Below are 24,713 nucleotides of genomic sequence, written 5' to 3'. Positions count from 1 at the left end.
CACCAGTAGTCAGCAAACGCTTCCTTCTCACTCTAGCAAAAAATATTAACAGAAACTTGTTTTAAAATGTTTATGAAAATGAATATAATCCTTTGAATACTGAAAGCTCAAGAAGAGTGATGCCTGAACACATTTCTGGCAAACTGCCTACTGTGATAGGTCACTATATTCCTCTTGAAACTGGGCAAAAGCAATCCAGGTCTGAAGGTATTTATTCACATATTGTGTCTGAACACTAATTCAGTTTTCAGTTTGATTTATTTTTGTATAGTTCTCTTCACAGAGTAGAAGCCAGAACTCTTGATAGTAACCGGAAACAAAGATTCATAAAAAGACAGTTGTGTGTGACCAGAAGACAGAACAGACATCCAGGTCAGGACAACAGAAAGTTTCATATCCAGCCATAAGGCCATAATGGAAGGACTGGAAGATTGGGCTTAGCAGGAGCAAGTCATTCCCTTACATGACAGGTGGCTGTGTTCCTCGGGGCTAAATCTAATTAGGACACCTGCAGTGTTGCAAGGGAAATGGAGTCTGGAAGCACAACCCTGTCAGGGTCTTTGGGGACCGTCACAAGATGCTGCCAGCGGAGCACAGGTCTGGTTTCCGGATGACTTGGAAGTTCTCTGGATAATTGGGACAAGAGATGAGAATCAATTCTCAGGTCGAGCCTGTTGCCTCATTTTAATGAGTCAGAGTTGGGAGGCAGTGGGTGATACTCATTCAAGGAGAGCAGGGGAGACAGAGAAGAGAGGGAGAGAGCACTTAAGTGTCTGTGTATTGGCTGTGATCATTGTTAAATCAGAGTTTGGTGGACTAAAAATCCTTTATTTTGAACCTGGAGTTGTGTTGGGTCTTGTGTATCTGCAGTGCCCTGTACTATTCACAGAGTGCACAGAAGTCTTTCAGAAGTAAAAGACAGCCTATGCCATAATCAATGGCAGTATTAAGCCTTAGATACAACACAGTTCCAAAAGAGAACATTCCAATACATTGTGCTACCAATGGACGTACACTAGATTGCTATTATCATTAACAACCCGTGATCAGATGAAAGTACTACTATGTGTGCAGCATTTGGAATATAAAGCCAATTATGAGCTGCATGATCCAAAGGAGGGGGCATGGTGGCTGTCTTTGCTGCTGCTTTATGGGTTCAATAGACTTGGTAGAAATGTTGTCCTCTTCCCTGTATGTCTGGTGGTTAGATGCTTTCCTTATGTTTGTTGGTTTTCTTCTGGCACATCAGTTTTCCTCCCTTACCCAAAGATGAATGTCGGGTTAGGTTGACTGGTGGCTCAAGAGTAAGCTCATGCCCACACTCACTGATGCCAAGTAATATACTCTGGCACTGGCACCTTGTCCTGAGTTGGTTTAGGCCATGTGCTTGATATTTCTTGGATAGGGTTGCAGTGAACCAAAGACTATCTATTAGTTGTTTAGTAAAACAAATGAATTGACAGAAAAAAATTACTAAACTGCGTTTCACAAAGTATATTTTCCAAAATAAGCTACACAAAGAAAATTGTCAGGTTTAGTCTAATTAATTGTATTGTCTTCAAGTTGTTATTTCTCTAAATAACATAAAAAGTCACCACAAACGTGCCTCAAAACTTTTTGCTTGAAATGATCAGCTAAAATTAACTAAGAATAGGGTGTTTTTTTCTAGTCTTGGTTGAGTGTTGACATATTTACTGGGTTCATACAAGCAGCACAAAGTTCCTTCCACTCTTTTTGAACTTTATTAATTATTTGACACATCAAAATTAAATTAATCTACATTAAGTTTTGAAAAGAAGAATAATCATTAAGTGTGCATGTTTAGATTACATTCATCTAATTCCAATATGAAAATATGAATAGAATAGTAGGACTAGAATATATTAACATAATGAATAAAATTTTAAAAAAAACACTATGTACAGTCTGTGGTCTGTGCCAAAATAGAAATATTTAAAAAGACATTCCTGGAAAAGCTGTTATAAATTTTAATTTGTTTATGATAATCCTGAAGAAATACCTCAAAATATAAATAAATATTAAATATGCCAAAACAATTCTTGCTATTTCCCTTTTTATCCCATTCCATGGGTAAATGAGCAACTCAAAGGAAAACTAAGTGAAATGTATTTCTTAACTGCATAAACACATGATATGGTTTATGTACAGTATACTACTTTAAAAATTCAGAGTAGGTTGTATCATAGTCTGTCCTTTACAAAATCTTCACATTCTGCATAATCATTTTTAAACTACAGGGCATAGCACAATACCCACAATTTCTTTTAATGATAATAAAAACAGTTTTCTTTCATGCTCCTCTGTAATATGCACTCTATCATATGCTCTGCAGAAGTCCATTTTAGTTTAGATTTAGACATTCTGGACATGCCCTTGGTCTGGAGGAAATAAAATCGAGGAATATCTATTTTCTATGGTGATTTTAGTTATTTTCCTATAGTCTTTGCCACCCCTAAAAAAAAAACAAAAAAAACCAAGATTGTCGTTAGCATTTTCTTTAACTCCCTAATTCTCTTGACAGCATACAAACCTCTTAGACACAGGAATGACTTGACCTACTTTTTCCAGAAAACATAAGATAATATTTTGAACAACTGTAAGTCATTATATTTTTAAATATGTGAATCACTCCAGAAAATAATTTATAACAGTCAGATTAAAACAAAGGGTAGCACAGTGGTGCAGTGGTAGCACTGCTGCCACGCAGTTAGGAGACCTGGGTTCGCTTCCCGGGTCCTCCCTGCATGGAGTTTGCATGTTCTCCCTGTGTCTGCATGGGTTTCCTCCCACAGTCCAAATACATGCAGGTTAGGTGCATTGGCGATCCTAAATTGTCCCGTGTGTGTGCCCTGCCTGGGGTTTGTTTCCTGCCTTGTTGGCTGGGATTGGCTCCTGTGACCCTGTATTTAGGATATAGGGAGTTGGATAATGGATGGATGTAGATTAAAACAAGTCTTTTGTCTTTGCATGATGAAATAAAATATGGTATTTTCAATGGCAAGGACTCATTTGCTTTGAGACTATGAGGTTTTTTTTCAGTTTGGTTTCAAAGTTCTAAAGTAGTTCTTTATATAAATTAAAATACCAGAACTAAAACAGAATTAAAGCAGGAGCCCAGCATACTTAAATAGCAGTAATAAATTCTTTCAAAGTTTAAAGAAAAACTATGAACCATTTCAAACAAAATAAGTGTTAATTTTTCTCTAGCTGTTGATAATATAAGACATTGCTTTCTTGTTGAGTTATGGTTGGGGCTTTAGGATTGTTCCAGTTAAACAAATCTAGTCAATGCAATAACAATGTAATTTAAGTATCAGTGAAAAGAACATCATCCTTAGTACCTGTTGGGTTCTTACCCTCTAGTGCTTTGTGGAGGACTTCCTCCCAAATTACCTTTCAGTTTCTTCATCCTGGTTGCCCAACAAATGCATTTTTCCCTTTCTTTCAGAGAGCCTTGCTGAGCCATTTCTCTAATCTGTATTACTCTTTCCTGCCTACAGTCCTTTACACGTTAAGTACATTCCATCACAGCTAAAGAAAATACTTTATAAGATTAAATGATCTATATTCGTTTCCAAATGAGGTATATGCTCAACCACTCTAATTTGTCCTTGAGCATGAATGGAAGTAGAGTAATCTGCTAAAGTCTTAGACATGGAAAATTGCTAATTATGGAGTAAAATTAGACATCTGTGATGAATCTTGTTGCTATACCAGGTATGAATTCATTCAGCGGTAACAACTGTTTGCTTTTTAGGCTGTTTTTCTAATAATTAGGTAACCAGCATGAAGCTGAAACAATCAGCAAAATATTTACTTTTCTCTGCTGCAAGCTTTATCTCGAATATTTACTTTAATACAGCCAATAACCTTGAAACTTTTGGAAACTGCTAAACACTCTCTGGGCATAAAGCCAATGATCTGCTTTTTAATGAATACGCTTCCCATAACCTTCAAAAGCCATATTTACACTTGGAATTACAAACAAGGCATTTTTCCAGATGCAGCCCAATCTAGAATAAACAGCTAGTGACCATTCTAAAATTAGGACTGATAAATATTTAAAAAAACATCTCTATATATAAATAAAGTCCAACATCTGTTTGTCTGCCTGTCTTTATGTCTGTCCGCTTTTCATGAGAGAACTACTTAAATAGTAGTAATTTGCTTGAATGTTCCAGTTCATTTTGCGACTTCTCTAGTTGCACTGTGTATCATAGTTTGCTTGCTGTACAGATTTATTTGCGCGAATCCAAGAGACACACAGCGGGCCAAGGGGAATGGGGCGCTGCCCTCCTCACTCACACGCCAGCCTCAGGGTGTTCCTTACCTCCGCTTAGCTAGCAAATGAGAGAACTACTTAATGGATTTAGATGTGGTTTTTTTTCCTATAATTTGCTTGAGCATTCCGGTTGATTTTGCAACTTCTCTCATCGCGCTAAGAACCATAGTTCACTTGCAGGAGCAATTTATTCGAGCTAATCTGAGACAAAGGCTATGGGCCAAGGGGAGGGGAAAGTGTGACGTCAGGAGTGGGGAGCCGGGCGGAGCCCTCCTCACTGTCCTGTTTCACTACTACGTAGGCAGAGCCGCGGGGAATAGCTAGTATAAGATAAACAGAATCACAATCCAAACATGGTGTCAACAATACATATAGATTATAGAAAATGCAAGTTGACTGTGACATCTTACTGGCTCCTTTTAACGTTTGCCACCCTCCAGGTGGGTCTATATAGTACTCATTCCCAAGAGGCCCCACACAATTAAAAAGAACTTTGGCAACACCATGTTGCACCTAAGAATCTTGTAATGTATTTTACAGTAGTTAACAAGAGCCATGGTTAAAAAAAAGAGCTGTAGCAAAACTGTTTTCAAACATGGAAAGTGTGGTACACACCATTGGTAAAAGAAAAAATGCAAGGATATGTCAAAGATGAAGAAAGCAAATAGAGAAGCCTTTTTCTGGTCCGAGGGTTAAAACAATTTCTAATGTGCATCTTTCTCTCACTCAGTTGTCTTCTTCTTTCAGCTGCTCCATTAGGGGTTGCCACATAGGATCATCTTTTTCCATATCTTCCTTTCCTCTGCATCTTGCTCTGCCACACCCATCACCTGCATGTCCTCTCTCACCACATCCATAAACATTCACTTAGGCTTTCCTCTTTACCTCTTGCCTGGCAGCTCCACCCTTAGCATCCATCTCCTAATATACCCAGCATCTCTCCTCTGCACATGTCCAAACCAACGCATCTTGCCTCTCTGACTGTGTCTCCCAACCTTCCAACCTGAGCTGACCCTCTAATAAACTCATTTTTAATCTTGTCCATCCTCATCACACTCAGCTTAATATGGGGTCAACAAACTGTGAAAGGGTGCGTCCTGAACAAAGACAGGCAGACACGTTCCAGTCCATCACCACACATTTATTTACACAATACTATATACAACAGTCTCTATGTGCACCACACCAAACCCCCCACAGTCTCTCACAGTCCAGGCTCCTCTCTGAGCCGTCTCTCTTTCTCTCACGTCACACAGGGCCTCTCCTCGCCCCCTCTGCACCGGCCTTGTCCACCTCCTACCCGACTCCAGCCTTGATTGCAGGGCGGCGGCTCCTTAAATATGTAGCTGGGTGCGGCTCGCAATCAGCCACCTGCCACAAAACATAACATTGAACCATAAATGCAACATGTGGTGGAAGTTGTGATGTCAACAAATCCTCATAGGAAATGTGGCACAACATTCAAAGAAAGAAAAAAAGAAAAATGCTGAAATAGTGGCGCAAATGCTTCTTCATAAAAAGGATGAAGCCAAAAAAACATTCCAGATGCAAAACATTTACTGCTGTATACTTTCCCAGATGGCTTAGATGGTTTGAATGTTTTAGAAAAGTGAACAAGCGATTACAGGCTTTACATCTGCATCAACTAAACAGTCTGATTTTTGTATAGGAGAGAGGACAGATTGCATACTATTCTGCGCAGGTTTGCACTCAAGAAAGATGAAGAAAGTGTAAAATAAAGTGTTGACATTCTTTTTGAAATATGTAACTTGCAAACAAAATATTTATGGAACAATAAGGAAACAAGAGCAGGACAAAGCTGAAAAAAATGTAACCTTTACTTTTAGAGTCATTACATTATGGTAAGAGTAGTTAGACAACCTTCAGAGACAAGTTGATAAGGGTTAGAAATACTGCTGGTTAACTCAATATGAAATTATCAGAATATATGCCAGTGTAGAATATTAGAAATCTTAATGTTTGGTGCCTGGATTCAGTTTTGTTTGGTTCTGCAAATCTAAAGCAAACAAAACAAATTAGAACATTAGAACAATCTAGACAAGAACAGGCCATTCAGCCCAATAAATCTCACCAGTCCTATCCACTTAATTCTTCCAAAAAAACATCGAGTTTTGAAAGTCCCTAAAGTCTTACTATCTACCACACAACTTGGTAACCTATTCCAAGTGTCTATTGTTCTTGGTGTAAAGAAAAACTAATATTCGTCGAAATTTACCCTTAACAAGTTTCCAACTGTGTCCTTGTGTTCTTGATGAACTCATTTTAAAATAGCAGTCTCTATCCACTGTACTAATTCCATTAATAGTTTTAAACACTTCAATCATGTCACCTCTTAATCTTCTGTTGCTTAAACTGAAAAGGCTCAGCTCTTTTAATCTATCCTCGCAATTCATCCCCTGTAGCCTTAGAATCAGCTCAGTTGCTCTTCTCTGGACCTTTTCTAGCACTGCTATGTCCTTTTTGTAGCCAGGAGACCTAAACTGCATACAGTACTCCAGATGTGGCCTCACCAGTGTGTTATAAAGCTTGAGCATAACTTCCTTGGACTTATATTCCACACATCGCACTATATAACCTAACATTCTGTTTGCCTTCTTAAAGGCTTCTGAACACTGTCGGGAAGTCGATAACTTAGAGTCCACTATGACTGCTAAATCCTTCTCATAAGGTGTACTCTTGATTTTCAGATCGCCGATTCTAATTCTATAATTCCAGAAAACATAATCCTAATATCACAGCCCAAATCCAAAACCAGAAAGTAAGTAAAAAGCACTTAAAAAACAAATTCCAAAATAAACCCAAAGAAGAGTGGAGTCAACATAATGCAGAGGCAAATCACTGCAGTGGTGCAACGTTATGGGGCCCTGCTCCATTAGACTAAATATAAAAAAGCAAGGCACAAAACTTAAAGAAAAACAAAGCATTTCATAAAATAAACTGACTATTTACAACAATAATCTACTCTCTCTCTCTCTCTCTATATATATATATATATATATAAAATCCTATAAGCCTAAAAGTGCAGCGATTTTATGTGACATTTTTATGTCAATTTTTTCTCACGCTTTAAATCTTGCTTATTTTAAAACTTACACATATATGTTTGGTATCATTCTTTTCAGAATTTATTGAACTTTAATGTGATTTTGTTAGATTTTCAGATTCTTATTCTGTTTTTAAGTTATAATCTAAAAAATATCAAGAACTCACATCCCGCGAGACGAGACTTAACCAGAGTGCCAAGAGATTTAACCATGCCCAGGACCAGAAATAAAAGACAAAGGAGGACAGCTGCTGTACAGGTTTTTAAATGTACAATGTTTCCCATTGTAGCCCCGTTTAAGAGGGGGTTTAGGAGGTGCGACCAGTTCTCTTTGGGGTGCGTTCAGGACCCCTCTTCACAACATGAGAGGCAGACTGGCCGCAACTGGGGGCTGGGCGCCCCTAGTTAACAAATAAATGTTCAAAATACAATATAAAAAAAGAAGAAGAAGAAAAGACACCAAACCAGGGAAGGAACATCTGGTTATTCCATATTACAAGTGAACTTCTGATGTTGGTGTTTTTCCTGGTTGTGTTTTGGTTTTCTATTTTTAGGCTATTTGTTTTTTATTTATGGATTTTCTTCAGGTTTGAAGATGAATGTTTTTAGTTGTTTACTATTATTAATGATGTTGAGTTTTAGAAAATGAGATCTGAAGTATTCTTTTGGACCTACAAGTTTCTGGTTTGGAATTAAGTATTTATGGTTTAGACTAGGGGGTTGTGCCACCCTGGCTGCCTATGGTGGGCCTACTCCCCTCGAAAACTTGCTTCACTCACTATTGGTCCATGGGTATATTCCAACACAGTCAAAACTCTGGTCCTGAGATGTATTTATAGTTATAGCAAATGCTAAAACTATTGGAACTTGTTGTCTATGCAAGATGAATGGTAATCTACTTGCTGAAGTATCGCCAGTATCTAACTTAATACACGGAAGGAAAACAACTTCACTTGCATTATCCCCAGTAAGATTTTGTCAGTAATTAAATGTTATTGCATTTTTACAATTTCTAAGTGTGTGCCATTACATAGTTTTTATCTGTCGACTACTAACACACAATTTAACTACTGCTGTTCTTAGTAGAGTGGATGTATAGAAGGTATTTTATTTGACGTATGCATATTAAATTGGTTGTAATAACATGAAAGTATCACCATGTTTTCTCCTAATGAAGATGAAAACATGTTATATAGATAATTTTGAAGAAAAGTGACTGTTGCATGATTTTGCTAATCTTTTTATATATCACTTTTATCCATCCATTTTCCAACCCGCTGAATCTGAACACAGGGTCACGGGGGTCTGCTGGAGCCAATCCCAGCCAACACAGGGCACAAGGCAGGAACCAATCCTGGGCAGGGTGCCAACCCACCACAGGACACACACACACACCAAGCACACACTAGGGCCAATTTAGAATCGCCAATCCACCTAACCTGCATGTCTTTGGACTGTGGGAGGAAACCGGAGTGCCCGGAGGAAACCCACGCAGACACGGGGAGAACATGCAAACTCCATGCAGGGAGGACCCGGGAAGCGAACCGGGTCTCCTAACTGCGAGGCAGCAGCACTACCACTGCGCCACCCTATCACTTTTATCGCTCTATATATTTATATCTATCTATATCTATCTATGTGAATGAGAGAGTGAGCAGATTTCGATTTTGTTTCTTTTCAGTTAAGTATGTATTACTGTTTATCCTTTAGATTCATCTATTATCTCATAATCAAGTTTTCCTTTACTCATTGTCTTTTTCTTTATCGTTTGTATTCTTAGAAAACTGATTTCTGTAAATAAACATACAATTCAAATCAAGTTTATTGTCATGTGTGCAATGAAATTCTTACTTGCATGTCTCCTCAGAACAGTTAATAAAACTACAATAAAAAACCTGGCTGTTTATGTGGTGATGACTATTAGTTAGTTTACCCATATTGCCTGTTGGAGGTAATAAGAGTCAATCACAATCACAGTGTCAAAATGAATTTAAGGCGAAGATATCTTTTGTGTAGAGTCTAGTTGTTTTGTTTTTCACCAAGGTTAATTAAAAAGTGAAAGGTTTTTATTTCATAAAGGGTGCATGTGTACTTTAGCTGTGAATGTGTGCTGGTGTTATGAAGTTCTGAAGTCCTGTGTAGAGCGTGGTCTTTCTATAGTCATGTGCAGATAAGCAAGAGATTTTAGAAAAAAGTTAAAATTGCAAAAGAACAATAATGGCTGATTTCACATGATAAACAGTAAAATGTGATCTGAACATCATTAACTACTAAAGGCATTGCAATTACTTAATATAACATTATAAAACAAATGTTGGCCTTTTAGTACCTGTTATTCTATAATGAGGAACTTTATTATTTAATTAAGGTATAAAGAATTCTTTAATGACACTCAGATTAAGTAAAAAAACAAAGAAAGAACTTGATGAATACACAAAGCTTGTTTTTTTTTTGTTGCAGACAACAGGGATGCCAAGAGTGAATGAGGAAATGTCAGTAACAGTTGAATTTAAAAATCCCCTACAGAAAAATCTGGTAAATGTCTCTCTTCGCTTAGAAGGACCTGGGCTCATGAAAACTAAAGTGAAGATGTACAGGTACAGTACAATATCTTGACTTTTTTTTTTTTTTGATGCTTTACATATTTTAAATTTTTTTTATAATAGACCAAATAAGTACCCAGGATACATATAGGTGACAGGTGAGAAAACTGAAAAAAGAAGCTCTCACTGCAGAATTAATTCTTGGTGAAAGACTTTGGACCTTTTCTACCAGGTGGAATGTCTCATTCATTATCCCATTGTCTACAAAATACAATGTACAAGCACCTCCAAACTCCCCAACTCTCTTAATTTCACCAAATTCTGGCTGCATTACCTTCCTGTCAGTTTGAGCCTTTGTCAAAGCCTCTTACTGACTGTATACTCAAAGGCGGTCTGGCTAAGGGCATGTTGGAGTTACTTCTAGTGCAATCCTCAGGACTACATCAAAGATGTGGCACATCCTTAGAAAGTCCTATATCCTTCTTCATTGTGCTTCCTCTGGTGGCCCTGGGTCGCCTTGTGCCTGTAAGTCCCACAGAACAGCTAACAGGACAGCCACACTTAGTGACACCCTCTAAACTCTGTTCCATACAGGGTCCATTTGTGGGAATCTGGCCTTCTGCCCATCTCCTATGATCTCTTCCTACAATGGTTGCTCCTCCATTATCTAACTCTTTGGATAATGCTCTAATGGCTATTGACCCATATAGACAGTGCTGTGGGCACTCAAAGTATACACTGAATAGCAGGAGGATTGTCACCTTGCTCTTTCCTGTTTGTTTTTAGATGAAAAAAAAACGTTTTCATTGCCTTGGTTTTCATAAATGTGCACACCTTTAATTAAAACTTTGTGGAAGTTTACTTTGTTTTGACTGGAGCAGGAATCTGTTACATCATCTTAGCATGCCTGGATTTTATAATACATAGTGCATATCTTCTACTATGCAATTCCTTATTTAAATAGAAAAAAAATTCTAATCACTCAGGTGAAAATGCCATTTGCAAAATGATGGAATACTGCGTTCCAGAATAAATTATGTGACATTAAATTGCAAGCTGGAAAGGAAATCTAAACTTACTTAGCTAGCTGGAAGAATTATGGCTGCCATAGGCAGTCAAAAAATAATTTTATACAGCAGTTTTGAGAACAATCACAGGAGATCTAACCTGGTGTACCTGCACAGTAAGCGAGATGTTCCTGACAGAACTGAGAAAATTTGTTTTGTTTATTTATTTTCTTAAAACACTTAGTCCATCACAGGATTGACGGGAGTCAAACCCATTTGCAGTGGGTGTAAAGCAAAAACCAAAATTGCCTCCATTGTTGAGCACACTTGCTCATTCCCATTATCAGTGATACCAGGGCAATGCTAGTGATACCGTTTCTTCTAAGATACATGACTTTGAAATTTTGGAGAAAAATTCTGTACCCAGAGGTGCAGATATGGTGGGAACATACAATCTCCCCATACAGAGTGAAGGGCTAGAATTCAAAGCCAGTTGTTTTCTGGAACTATGAGGCATTGAAACTTACCAAAGTGCCACTAAACTGCTCAGAAATGCAGTTTTATTTTGAAATTCATATGAAATAAAGTAGAATCACTTTATTGTAAAAAAAAAAATATTATGAAGTAAGATTCCCTTGTAACATTTTATGTATTTTTAATTATTTCAAATTAAAATGATGAATTAATGCATTCATTTACAGATTTATTTTTCCTAAATATTTAATTGTAAAATAATATGCTTATTTATCTAATAGATTATATAATTTATTTTGCCCACTGTGGCTTTCAATAATTTATACATTCACTAAATAAAATAGTATGCTTTAATACATATGGAAGGTCCATCTAGATAATGATAGATACACCATTTTTCACTTAGAAAATTACATCCAAGCCAACTCTAAGCTTCCAATTAATTTAACATTCATGTCTTTGTGAATTTGGGTAGTATGCTGTAGCAAGAGGGGAACTTGGAGAATATCCAAATATAGTAAGTGTACACAATGCCTGGGCCAAAAACTGAAGTAATGGAGCAGCAGCAGCAGTCAGGAGCGGACTGGGTCTCAAAACCGGCCCAGGCATCCTTCAATGAGTGAGGTGACGAGGTTGACCCTCTCGACTCATTATTCATTGTAATTTTCTGATGAGTACATGTCTCGCTATGAGCCTATAATATGAACTCTATCTAAACTGTTGCTAAACTTAATCTGTACATTGTTGTTTAGAAACAACTTAAAATTTGACAACCTGCTTAAAAATAAAATTTAACGAAAAATAGAAATTTAGTAACACGGCTTACACGTTATTAGAGTATATGTCAAATGTCAATGTCATGTCTATGTGCCAATATCCTAGTAGGCTAGTAGCTTACACAGTTCGCTGCTTTTAGCAGCCATATCATCAACAATACTGTTAGTGGCAAGTTTGGCTAGGATACTTTTCTCCACCAACATCAACATGAACGCTTCAAGATGTTCTTGAGTTATTGTGCTTCTCAGGCGGTTTTTGGTTCTCTTCAATGCAGAGAATGATCTTTCACACTGCACTTGTGACACAGGCAGCGTTAGCAGTAGCTTGTATGCAAGCATAATGCTCTTGTAAGCATCAGTTAAGAGACTCAACCGGAGTAGCACCTTGTAATGTATATGCTAACCGAAATGTAGCGGTATCGAAACAGAAATCGGCAGATGGCAGTTTTGATCAAATTTTTCGCTGCAACATTGTGTATTGACAACTAAAAGAACTTGATGATGTAATACGGTATATTATATAGGACTATTTAAAATCGTAGTACTGGACAGATAGTGTTTAGTAGTTTAGAAAATTAATTAAATACCTAGAGGTGCAGATATGGTGGGAACATACAATCTCCCCATACAGAGTGAAGGGCTAGAATTCAAAGCCAGTTGTTTTCTGGAACTATGAGGCATCGAAATTTACCAAAGTGCCACTAAACTGCTCAGAAATGCAGTTTTATTTTGAAATTCATATGAAATAAAGTAGAATCACTTTATTGTAAAAAAAAAAAAATATTATGAAGTAAGATTCCCTTGTAACATTTTATGTATTTTTAATTATTTCAAATTAAAATGATGAATTAATGCATTCATTTACAGATTTATTTTTCCTAAATATTTAATTGTAAAATAATATGCTTATTTATCTAATAGATTATATAATTTATTTTGCCCACTGTGGCTCTCAATAATTTATACATTCACTAAATAAAATAGTATGCTTTAATACATATGGAAGATCCATCTAGATAATGATAAATACACCATTTTTCACGTAGAAAATTACATCCAAGCCAACTCTAATCGTCCAATTAATTTAACATTCATGTCTTTGTGAATTTGAGTAGTATGCTGTAGCAAGAGGGGAACTTGGAGAATATCCAAATATAGTAAGTGTACACAATGCCTGGGCCAAAAACTGAAGTAATGGAGCAGCAGCAGCAGCAGCAGTCAGGAGCGGACTGGGTCTCAAAATCGGCCCAGGCATCCTTCAATGAGTGAGGTGACGAGGTTGACCCACTCGACTCATTATTCATTGTAATTTTCTGATGAGTACATGTCTCGCTATGAGCCTATGATATGAACTCTATCTAAACTGTTGCCAAACTTAATCTGTACATTGTTGTTTAGACACAACTTAAAATTTGACAACATGCTTAAAAATAAAATTTAACGAAAAATAGAAATTTAGTAACACGGCTTACACGTTATTAGAGTATAAGTCAAATGTTAATGTCATGTCCATGTGCCAATATCCTAGTAGGCTAGTAGCTTACACAGTTCGCTGCTTTTAGCAGCCATATCATCAACAATACTGTTAGTGGCAAGTTTGGCTAGGATACTTTTCTCCACCAACATCAACATGAATGCCTCAAGATGTTCTTGAGTTATTGTGCTTCTCAGGCAGTTTTTGGTTCTCTTCAACGCAGAGAATGATCTTTCACACTGCACTTGCGACACAGGCAGCGTTAGCAGTAGCTTGTATGCAAGCCCAATGCTCTTGTAAGCATCAGTTAAGAGGCTCAACCGGAGTAGCACCTGGTAATGTATATGCTAACCGAAATGTAGCGGTATCGAAACAGAAATCGGCAGAAGGCAGTTTTGATCAAATTTTTCACTGCAACATTGTGTATTGACAACTAAAAGAACTTGATGATGTAATACGGTATATTATATAGGACTATTTAAAATCGTAGTACTGGACAGATAGTGTTTAGTAGTTTAGAAAATTAATTTTAATGTCAAACAGTAACCAGTACATAAAATTTATTTCATGAAATGGCTTGCCCATGACCAGACCAGGGTCCGCGGCCCACCGGGCATTGCCCAAACAACCAGTCTGCCCCTGGCAGTAGTAGAATTTTCTCCACCATACCACTATCCTACAAAACTGAAAATGACTGAAATCAATAAAAATACTAAAAGCGCTTAAGAAAAAAAAAAAAAAAAAAAGATGTTCACTGGTGGGTCATTGACCTAGTCATTGTGAAGGATGCCTGACCCTGTAAATAGAGAGGTGACATCATGGAGTGGAAGACCTCTTAGCTGACAGGTGGTAGAAGACACCTCATAGGTGGCATTCTGCTGCCCAGGAAACACAGTAGTCAGTTTCAGCACTACCTTGGACATCTGGATGTTAAAAGGAAACATGGACATAAAAGTATGCATTGAAGAGAGCTCCATCCTGGTGTCCCTGTAACCAGAGTGTGCCAACCACAATAGTAGTATATTGTTTAATTTCCAAATCTGCTGCTTCAATTATGGTGTCACATAGAGCTATAGTTTTTCATGCCAATCATGGATGTGACATATTTATTTATAAATAATAAAGTGTACTTAATTTTTTTTGGTATGCATTTGGTGACCTTCAGCAAAATCATTTTTTATGTACATAGCTAACAGTGAACCTGTTGCTTTTGTTTTAGAACGATTGCTAGTTATTGTTACACCACACAGACAACATGCATTGGTTTTCCCTGTTAAGCCACCAAACACTTTGCAGATGCCATTGAGAATTTGGAAGAAAGCTATTTGGTGAAGTCCTACTTTTTTTTTTTTTCAAGCTCTTATAAGAAATATACTTTTGTTCAGCTTCTGTGTGCCTCCTTATTGCCTGTATCTTGACACAAGGCAGCAGGTAATGACTCGCAGTCCATTACATACACAAACCCATACTGATTCATCCTGGGCCATCTTAGTGCCACAAATGATTTAACTGTGCACATCTTGGGTATGTCAGAAAAAACCTGGAGTTCCTGACAAAACCCACTTTGACGCTGGTCAGTGTGAAAATTCAACAAAGACATTGTCTGGGCTGGGAAATTGAACCTGGGCCTATTAAGCTGTGAGGCAACATCACTAACAATAGAGCCACTTTTCCTTAATGTCTTTAATCCAAATGTAAAATTACTTATACACCATTTGATTTTAAGCAGTATTGTGATTTTCAGTTTTATAAAGTAAATTTACAGTATTTTGGAAATCCTTCATTTTGCTATGATCGTTAAGCTATTCTACTTATCTTCACTGTTTCATATCTTTTATGGTGAAAGTCCATCCATTAACAGCAAAGTAAAACCCATGGGAGTTTAAAAAATGGAATAACATTTCAGATGAAAATCCCCACAGAATTTTACTTCTAGATAATGAAGGCGAAAGACTAAGTGAAATCATGAAGTACTGAAAAAGGGAAAAATCTGTCTAGCAGAGATGAGTGATGTGTTTTGAGCTAACAAAAATGTTATAAAGGCGGCAGGCATTAGCCTAAAAAGAGCTGCTAGGAAGCAAGAAAGTCAATATTTTCTATTCTATATTTGAAATTGCACTATTTAATAACTAGCTGTGTAAGCCTGTGCTGTAAAAAGCCCGGGGTCCTAAAAAATATTGAAATAATCAGAAAAGAAAATTGAAATGTAGAGATGTCAGGTAATTGAAAGGAACTACTCTGGGCATCTCTCTCCTAGGAAGTTTCGTTTTGCCGACGTGCTTGCATCACTTGTGTATTAGCAGCAGGAGGAAAAGTAAAAGGGATACCATTTTGCCAATGTTAGCAGCTAAGCGACTTTGTCTTTCTTCTGAGATTTCGTTTTGCTGACGTGCTGGCCCCGCTGGTGTTATTAGTGCCTAAGCGAGTTTTCTTTCCTTGGAGGTGGAGCCCTTACCCCTACTCCACCTTTCACTTCCAGGCCAAATGGACACACACACTTACACGTGTAGACATTTATATATAAGGTAAAGAGCATTACATTTAAATTTAAAGGAGCTGAAGATTATATGTAACTTTAAAAAAATCATTATGAAATTAAATAAAAAGAAAGATTTTCCTGTTCATTCAAGCACAAGTTAACTTGCTGACCCGATTACTGACCACACTGGATATTTACAGATTGTGATAGATAAGTAGATAGACGGATATTTATTTTACCACATTGGAATATTTGGCTTTTCACAGAAGCTAACTAACTAAATACATTTATTATATCATACAACAATCCCCTCTCAAATATGCAAAAGAATGACTAAAAAGAAGGATAACTTATGACTCAGCAGTCCCAGTCCCAATGAGGCATTATTCAGGTGAATTGCCATTTGTTTAAAGGCACAGCAGTAGTGCCTCTTTACACTTTTCTGCTGAAAAATTGGTTGGCTGAAAGTACTCCATGTTAGTGTTTCAGAGAGAGGATGTGCAGCATTTTTCATGATAGCACTCAGGTTTGTTTTAATTCACTCCCTTGCTACCGTCTCCAGGGGGTCTAGAGTGTGTCCAATAACTGAGCCTGACCTTTTAATTAGCATGTTGATGTCGGTGGGCTTCTCTTGAGGTGATGTTAGTGGCCCAGCACATGACAGCTAAGAAAATTGCACTTGCCAACACTGAGCTAAAGAAAATGTGAAGGATGTCATTGCCCACATTAAAGGAACACAGTCTCCTAATATAAAAAAATAAAATAAGTATGCCTTTCCCTTTCTCACATTGTTACAAGACCAGTCCAGCCTGTCATTGATATGAACCCACAAGTACTTGTAGGAGTGGACAAACTCTACATTCATTCCCTAAATAATGACTGGGCATTCAGGCTGTTTGGTGCAGTGAAAGTCAATAGCCAGTCCCTTGGTTTTGCTGATGTTAAGTTGCAGACAATTCTTGCTGCACCTGACTCCTATAACTTTGTAGCAATACAACTCATACGTGCATAATCATCTGAGAATTTCTACAGGTGACATTACCTGGTATTATATTTACAGTCTGAGGTACACAGGGTGAGCAGAAAAGGAGACAGGACTTTTCCTTGTGGTTCTCCATAGTTACTTACATTCACATCAGAGACACATTCCTTGATACTCACAAAGTGCAGTCTGCCAAACAAATAGTCTATTATCCAGAACACCAGATTCTATTGAAGGCACTAGAAAAATCAAAAACGTAATCCTCACATTGCTTCCAGCTTTGTCCAGGTGAGAATAAGCCTTGTGGAGCAGATTTATAATTGCATGTTCCACTCTAATCTTTGTCCTATAGGTTAACTTCAGTGAGTCCAGGGGGTCTAGCACTCATATAGTTCAAAATTACCCTTTCAGACATCTTCATGATGTTAGACGTAATCACCATTGGTCTATTGGCATTAGGTGCAGAGGTGCCTACGTTCTTTGGAACAGGAACAATGCAGGATGTTTCCCACTGTAGCAGCACTTTTTGCAGCCTTAATAGGTGACAGAGGACACCACACAGTTAGTCAGCACAGGCCTTGAGGACCGACTCCAGCTGGTCCCATAGCTTTTCCTGTGCATCTCCTCACTCAGTCATTAGTTATGACTCATCACTGGCCATTCCAGATGAAGTGGGAGTCCCCAGTTGTTAGTAAGGGAGTCAAGTAAGTTTGAGGGGGCAGAACAATGGTGCTTATTATTTAAGTTCCCTAGGAGTATTGAAAATCACTTATGAAGATCATTTTAAAAATTTGGCTAAGTTGAATTCACCTGAACATATGTATTTATCTCAGATATTCTTAAATAATATGTGGTTTAATATTTTAACTTCTTCTGGGAAATTTAATGAAATGGTGGCTAGCCAATTTTTATATTTTAAAATGAGATTGAAATGTATTTAATTGATACAAACATTTTAAATATACATTATAAAATCCACTTCAACCAATTTAGAGCCATGGAGGGCAGTACTTATGCACAAGGCAGCAACCACACTGGTCTGCTCAGACAACAGAGGAGCAATTTGGAATCACTGATCAACCTAAGTTGCATGTCTTTGAGATGTGGGCGTGGACCAGACTGCCTACAGAAAAAAATTAAATATGTTTAAAATGTGCAAACTCCATAGAGACATCTAGACAGAGGATCTGAAGTCCAGATACTGCGTCCATGAGGAGACAACAGTGTTATCCACTTTGCACCCATGCTGCCCTGGAATTAAATTTATTGATTTAATTGTAAACAATTACTGCATCGCCTTACTCTTCAAAAAATCATTATGATGACTTTCAAGTGCTATCAACATTTTCAATATTGAGCCTGGCAACATCACAGATAACTGCAGGAATGATGCTTTACCAAAGGATCATTATACAGTTCACCTTGTTGTCAAAAATAAGCATTAAAGCTTTAAATATGTGGAAGACTGACACAGGAAATAAGAAACAAGTATTTTTGGCCCCAACAGGCAAAGCTGGAACTACTTGACCTAAAGCGTTGGAGAGCAAGTTGGGAGACAGTCTCTGCATTAGATGTGATTTTAAAGAACAGACTTGCTAAATCTAGGCTTTTTCTTTAACACAGAGAAAGCATTTTTAAACACACTGCCCTCATTGCTTGTCCATTGAGCCCTGACTGAACTAAATTTGCTTTCTTCTGCTTAGAATGACAGGTAGACAGGCATTTTAAAAATTCTGATTGACAAGTTCATTTAAGTCTTTAAAGATTATGTTGCAACCTACATAGGAATTTGGATGCTTAGTGCAATTTGTTTCTGTCAAAAGGATTCCCATACTAAGTTTGCAGATTCTCAATCAATCACATCTACAGGACTCTGACAAATATATTACTACAGCAAAACATGATGAATACTGAATAGGTTTCCATTCCAGTGAGATTTTGTGTTTTCTGTTTCTTTTATGCTTCTTTTGAAAATTAAAGATGTACATTTCCTTGTAATACCAAATAGTTAAAAATGAGAGTAGTGCATTGAATAGCAAATATTCCTCCTTAGACAGCTTTCAAGCAGATTGCAATTTTAGGATTCAAGCATTTAGGGGATATGTGATGGTACTGTGGAAAATGACATTTACAAAAACAAAAAGTCAGAAGTAAATTGATTTGACAAATCAATTGTGGAAACCATTTTATCACAGTCTTCCAAAAAGTATGAATAACTTTATAAATCTGATCCAACTTTAACTTCAACTTTATAAAAAGCAGCCATTTCAACAAAGGCAAGTGTGTGGGATGACAAAAAGCTGTGCTATTTATTTGTTTGAATGGTATTAAATATAAGTAAGTGGCATGCTGGAAGCCATTATTCAGGTTTCTTAAATGATACCTATTCTTTTTAAAATCATGCAACGTGTTTATGTCAGGTTATTCTTCAAACATTGTCTTATCATTTTCAATTCTTGCACATATTCCTGTTCCTAAACATTCCTTCAGAAGAGGTTTAACTGAGCACTGAGTATATAAATATTTAATAAATGGCTGACCACTCTAGCTAAGGACCTGCTTTAAGAAACACTTTATATACTGCTATTTAAGGCAGTTTCAAAACAAAATCATTCCGATGTAGACTTGGGATACCCTTAAATTCAATATTAAGTTTTCTTCTGAAATTACTGAACAATTTAAGCAACAACACAAGTATAAGATAAAGAATGAAGCATTATTTCAGTTGCTAACCATATGAATTAATAATAACTGTAATCATTTATATTTTCCAGCCTTATACCTCCTAATACCCCTTTGACTTGGACAGAGTACTTTGCCCCAACCAAACCGGGGAGGAGGAAACTCATTGCTTGCCTGGACTCTGAAGCTCTTCGTCAGGTTTACGGAGAGACTGAAGTCAATGTTATCGTCTGAAGAAGGAAAGGAATCTTATGCAATCAATCACCAACCAAGCAAAGAGTTAAATGATACACAGAAGTTGATTCCAGACTTACGAGATTGCAGTCTTGTTACATAACATTTAACTTGCAAATATTTTAGTTGGAATGTCAGGAAGTAAAAACATAATTACGCTGATATCAAATTAGGCTAATTTGAAATTTTATTCATCTTTATAAATTAGCATAACAAAGGCTTTTGAAGTCTAAAACTAAATATATACTGATGACGTTTGTCATATGGATCAAACCACATGTATGTTGTTTAAAGGAACTGAATTGCAATATATTCAAAATGGCCTACATAGGATTTCTTTAAGAATGCTTGCAATTTTTATTATGTTTGAAGGATTTATATTTTCAATACTAAGTCATTAGAATTTTTTTTTTATGTAGCTCTATTCATGATGCATTTTGAACTATAGAACTAGAATGCAGGGCGTCAAAGCAACTCACTAAGGGGTCATACAATGTTAGGCGGCGACTATTGAGTCTGAAGTATGTTGTCATTTCAAGGCTCTCTCATAAGCCTCTATGCTGCACTTCATATTGTACAATAATTGCATCAGATCAGAAGGTTGAATTGCAAGAGGTTGTTAATGGAACCACAAAAGACCTAACTATGAAATAATTAGTGAAATGACAGACAGTAATATAGTCACAATTCACCCTCTAAACAACCTTTCAATTTACATTATTGCATCTTAACATTTGTAAAATATTGATGGGGTTAATCTAACATGTAAGTTGCCATATCACTTAAATGAATTTTTAAAATTAGCTCCTAGTGTGAATGTAGTCCCCTTGTTTAATTTTTCAGTATTATACTGTACAGGGTTTATTGCCAAGAATGAAGAGTCCTATGCCAATTAACATTCTGTGCAACAAAGGCAATTTATGGAACACTCTTTCTGTTTTTATATTAAGGTCATGATGTACAGTAGTTAGTCAAATTGGAAAACGTATTTGGAAGCGAGGCATTCATATATTTTACTCGTAACAATTGAAAAGCAATTAAAGAATATACATTTTAGGTAAATGCCAGGTTACTATTGGTAATGCAATATTCCAAAATATATACTCAAAATCATGTTGATGTTTTAGATTATAGTGGAGTCCAGATATAGTTTGCTAATCATATGTTAACTTTCTTATGTATAACTGCAGCTATGACATTGATGATTGCTAATTGAATTAAAAAAAATAAAATATCAGAGGTATAGTTTCTACTTTAAAGCTACTTTTTGGTATTGTTAAACCTGAAAAAAAAAACAATTATGCATGCAGTGATATATGTTCAGACATTTTATTAACAGTTGTATATGTTTTGCAAACTAACAGACCAAATGTTTTAGAATTTGAAAATGTGTTGACACGACAGTGATGTTATAATATTGTTTAGAAAGCATTCTGCAATACCCTAAAATATATACTCAACTGTTGTTTATAACAATTTAAATTCATATATGTGTACTTGCTTAGCAATAAAATGTATTTCATTGGTCAAATCAAATGTACTGTATCTTTATTTTGGAATTAACTAAACAGCATACACAGGAACTACAGTGTACATAGGAATAATTAAAAATATTTACTTAATATTTCTCATGTTGTACTTCATAAGTGAAATAGTATGAATAAGTAGGAATGTTCTCATATCATCCCCAAACCCAAAATCATGCAAAGAAACATATCACATATAAATAGTTTTCTTATGGAAAATAATTACAGGCAGGAATAAACAAGGGTAGAGAACAAGTCTGTAGCCTTTCTGGGCCTCACTTAACAGGTTTTGTTCTCTTGGATGGCTCAGCCCAGCTTAGTACATCAAAGTGCTGGTACAGGATGTACTGTCCTCTGACAGTGCCCTGCTCCCTGCAGTCTCTCTATCTGTCCACCATTGCAACCATCACAGTATAATCTAAAAAGGTACATAGTTTTACATTGAAAACCGAAGGTTAACTTACTTGTTTAGAGCTACACACGAAGTCAATAGAATTAGAAGGATCAATTCAGTTCATTTAGTTTAATTGGCTATATCTTGATTTAATGTTTTTTCTTAAATTCTTATGAGGAAAAAACTACTTTCTAACACACACAATCAATTGGTTAAAAACTTATGAAATTTCTATACATTAAAATATATAAAAAATATATAGTTTTTACATTTATAAATTTGTTCTAAAACATGGAGGCAAAATAAGTGCTATTCATGTGCTCATTCAGCAGCATGCAGTAACAGCCTGACCTGCTATCTGTGGCCTTGGGCATAACTTGAAATATTGCACTAGTGTATATACAGTGGTGTGAAAAACTATTTGCCCCCTTCCTGATTTCTTATTCTTTTGCATGTTTGTCACACAAAATGTTTCTGATCATCAAACACATTTAACCATTAGTCAAATATAACACAAGTAAACACAAAATGCAGTTTGTAAATGGTGGTGTTTATTATTTAGGGAGAAAAAAAAATCCAAACCTACATGGCCCTGTGTGAAAAAGTAATTGCCCCCCTGAACCTAATAACTGGTTGGGCCACCCTTAGCAGCAATAACTGCAATCAAGCGTTTGCGATAACTTGCAATGAGTCTATTACAGCGCTGTGGAGGAATTTTGGCCCACTCATCTTTGCAAAATTGTTGTAATTCAGCTTTATTTGAGGGGTTTTCTAGCATGAACCGCCTTTTTTAAGGTCATGCCATAGCATCTCAATTGGATTCAGGTCAGGACTTTGACTAGGCCACTCCAAAGTCTTCATTTTGTTTTTCTTCAGCCATTCAGAGGTGGATTTGCTGGTGTGTTTTGGGTCATTGTCCTGTTGCAACACCCAAGATCGCTTCAGGTTGAGTTGACGAACAGATGGCCGGACATTCTCCTTCAGGATTTTTTGGTAGACAGTAGAATTCATGGTTCCATCTATCACAGCAAGCCTTCCAGGTCCTGAAGCAGCAAAACAACCCCAGACCATCACACTACCACCACCATATTTTACTGTTGGTATGATGTTCTTTTTCTGAAATGCTGTGTTCCTTTTACGCCAGATGTAACGGGACATTTGCCTTCCAAAATGTTCAACTTTTGACTCATCAGTCCACAAGGTATTTTCCCAAAAAGTCTTGGCAATCATTGAGATGTTTCTTAGCAAAATTGAGACAAGCCCTAATGTTCTTTTTGCTTAACAGTGGTTTGCGTCTTGGAAATCTGCCATGCAGGCCGTTTTTGCCCAGTCTCTTTCTTATGGTGGAGTCGTGAACACTGACCTTAATTGAGGCAAGTGAGGCCTGCAGTTCTTTAGACGTTGTCCTGGGGTCTTTTGTGACCTCTCGGATGAGTCGTCTCTGCGCTCTTGGGGTAATTTTGGTCGACCGGCCACTCCTGGGAAAGTTCACCACTGTTCCATGTTTTTGCCATTTGTGGATAATGGCTCTCACTGTGGTTCGCTGGAGTCCCAAAGCTTTAGAAATGGCTTTATAACCTTTACCAGACTGATAGATCTCAATTACTTCTGTTCTCATTTGTTCCTGAATTTCTTTGGATCTTGGCATGATGTCTAACTTTTGAGGTGCTTTTGGTCTACTTCTCTGTGTCAGGCAGCTCCTATTTAAGTGATTTCTTGATTGAAACAGGTGTGGCAGTATTCAGGCCTGGGGGGTGGCTACGGAAATTGAACTCAGGTGTGATACACCACAGTTAGGTTATTTTTTAACAAGGGGGGCAATTACTTTTTCACACAGGGCCATGTAGGTTTGGATTTTTTTTCTCCCTAAATAATAAAAACCATCATTTAAAAACTGCATTTTGTGTTTACTTGTGTTATACTTTGACTAATGGTTAAATGTGTTTGATGATCAGAAACATTTTGTGTGACAAACATGCAAAAGAATAAGAAATCAGGAAGGGGGCAAATAGTTTTTCACACCACTGTAGCTAGCCTGGTTTATTTTTTGCAGGTAACCCCACTGTCTGCTGCATCCCATCTCTCTGCTCAAACCTGTCAGTGAGTTTGATAGGGTGCTGGACCATTGTTAATTCTGACAGATGACAGCTGACTGATGCTTTGCATTGACCTCATAATATCTATTGGGACATATCTAGGTAGGGCCAGAGGATCAACACTATGAGATGAAAGGCACACCATTAGACAGGTTATCTTTTCTCTAAATATAAATGCTTTCCATAATCTGCCCCACATATAATAACCTTTTTTGATCACTGGGTAATGTTTCAAACAATAAACTGATGACCTGCTGAGACTGGAATCTGTTCATGCCAACATTACAATGTCTGACAATGACTACTCCCTATATTTGGCAGTGTCTGCTTTGATGTCAGGTTTGAACATACTGGACTGTTGTATATTGAGGTCAGGTCATTCTCAGCGAATATTCACACTTTTGTGTTGAAGACTTCCAGGTCCACAAATTGATACAATTTAAGCAATTGTGTAATCCTGAAATCATTCCCAAAATGTCAGTGTCAATTTATTTATATAGCACATTTAAAACAACATAAGAATGCTGTGGCCAAAGTACTTTACAATAAAAGAAGAAAAAAACATACAATTAACATAAATAACAAATAGAAATAAAATAAATGAACATAAATAAAATAAATAATAAATAGAAGCAAGATTACATAATCACAATGAGGAAAGCATCAGTTTTACTGAAGG

The 24,713-nt window shown here is 36.8% G+C and overlaps 1 protein-coding gene across 4 annotated transcripts in view; it reads left to right on the top strand.

The window, feature by feature from the left end:
• Positions 1 to 24,713, top strand: part of LOC114653566 (coagulation factor XIII A chain-like) — a 252,900-nt gene that overhangs the window by 206,454 nt on the left and 21,733 nt on the right. For 2 of the 4 annotated variants that reach the window (XM_028803954.2, XM_051929079.1), the window contains 2 exons: positions 9,828 to 9,964; positions 19,877 to 21,044. The exons of 1 other annotated variant lie outside the window; for it this stretch is intronic. In XM_028803954.2, the coding sequence (XP_028659787.1) occupies positions 9,828 to 9,964; positions 19,877 to 20,018 (279 nt within the window). In that variant the 3' untranslated portion in view covers positions 20,019 to 21,044. Of the gene's footprint in view, positions 1 to 9,827; positions 9,965 to 19,876; positions 21,045 to 24,713 lie in introns of those variants that run through there. One more of the 4 variants, XM_051929078.1, reaches the window with a different exon arrangement.

The sequence above is a fragment of the Erpetoichthys calabaricus genome, chromosome 6 (genome assembly GCF_900747795.2).
Source record: "Erpetoichthys calabaricus chromosome 6, fErpCal1.3, whole genome shotgun sequence".
In the NCBI taxonomy this organism is placed as follows: Eukaryota; Metazoa; Chordata; class Cladistia; order Polypteriformes; family Polypteridae; genus Erpetoichthys; species Erpetoichthys calabaricus.
Note: the sequence above shows the minus strand (reverse complement) of the source record. Positions and strands in the feature narration are given on the sequence as shown.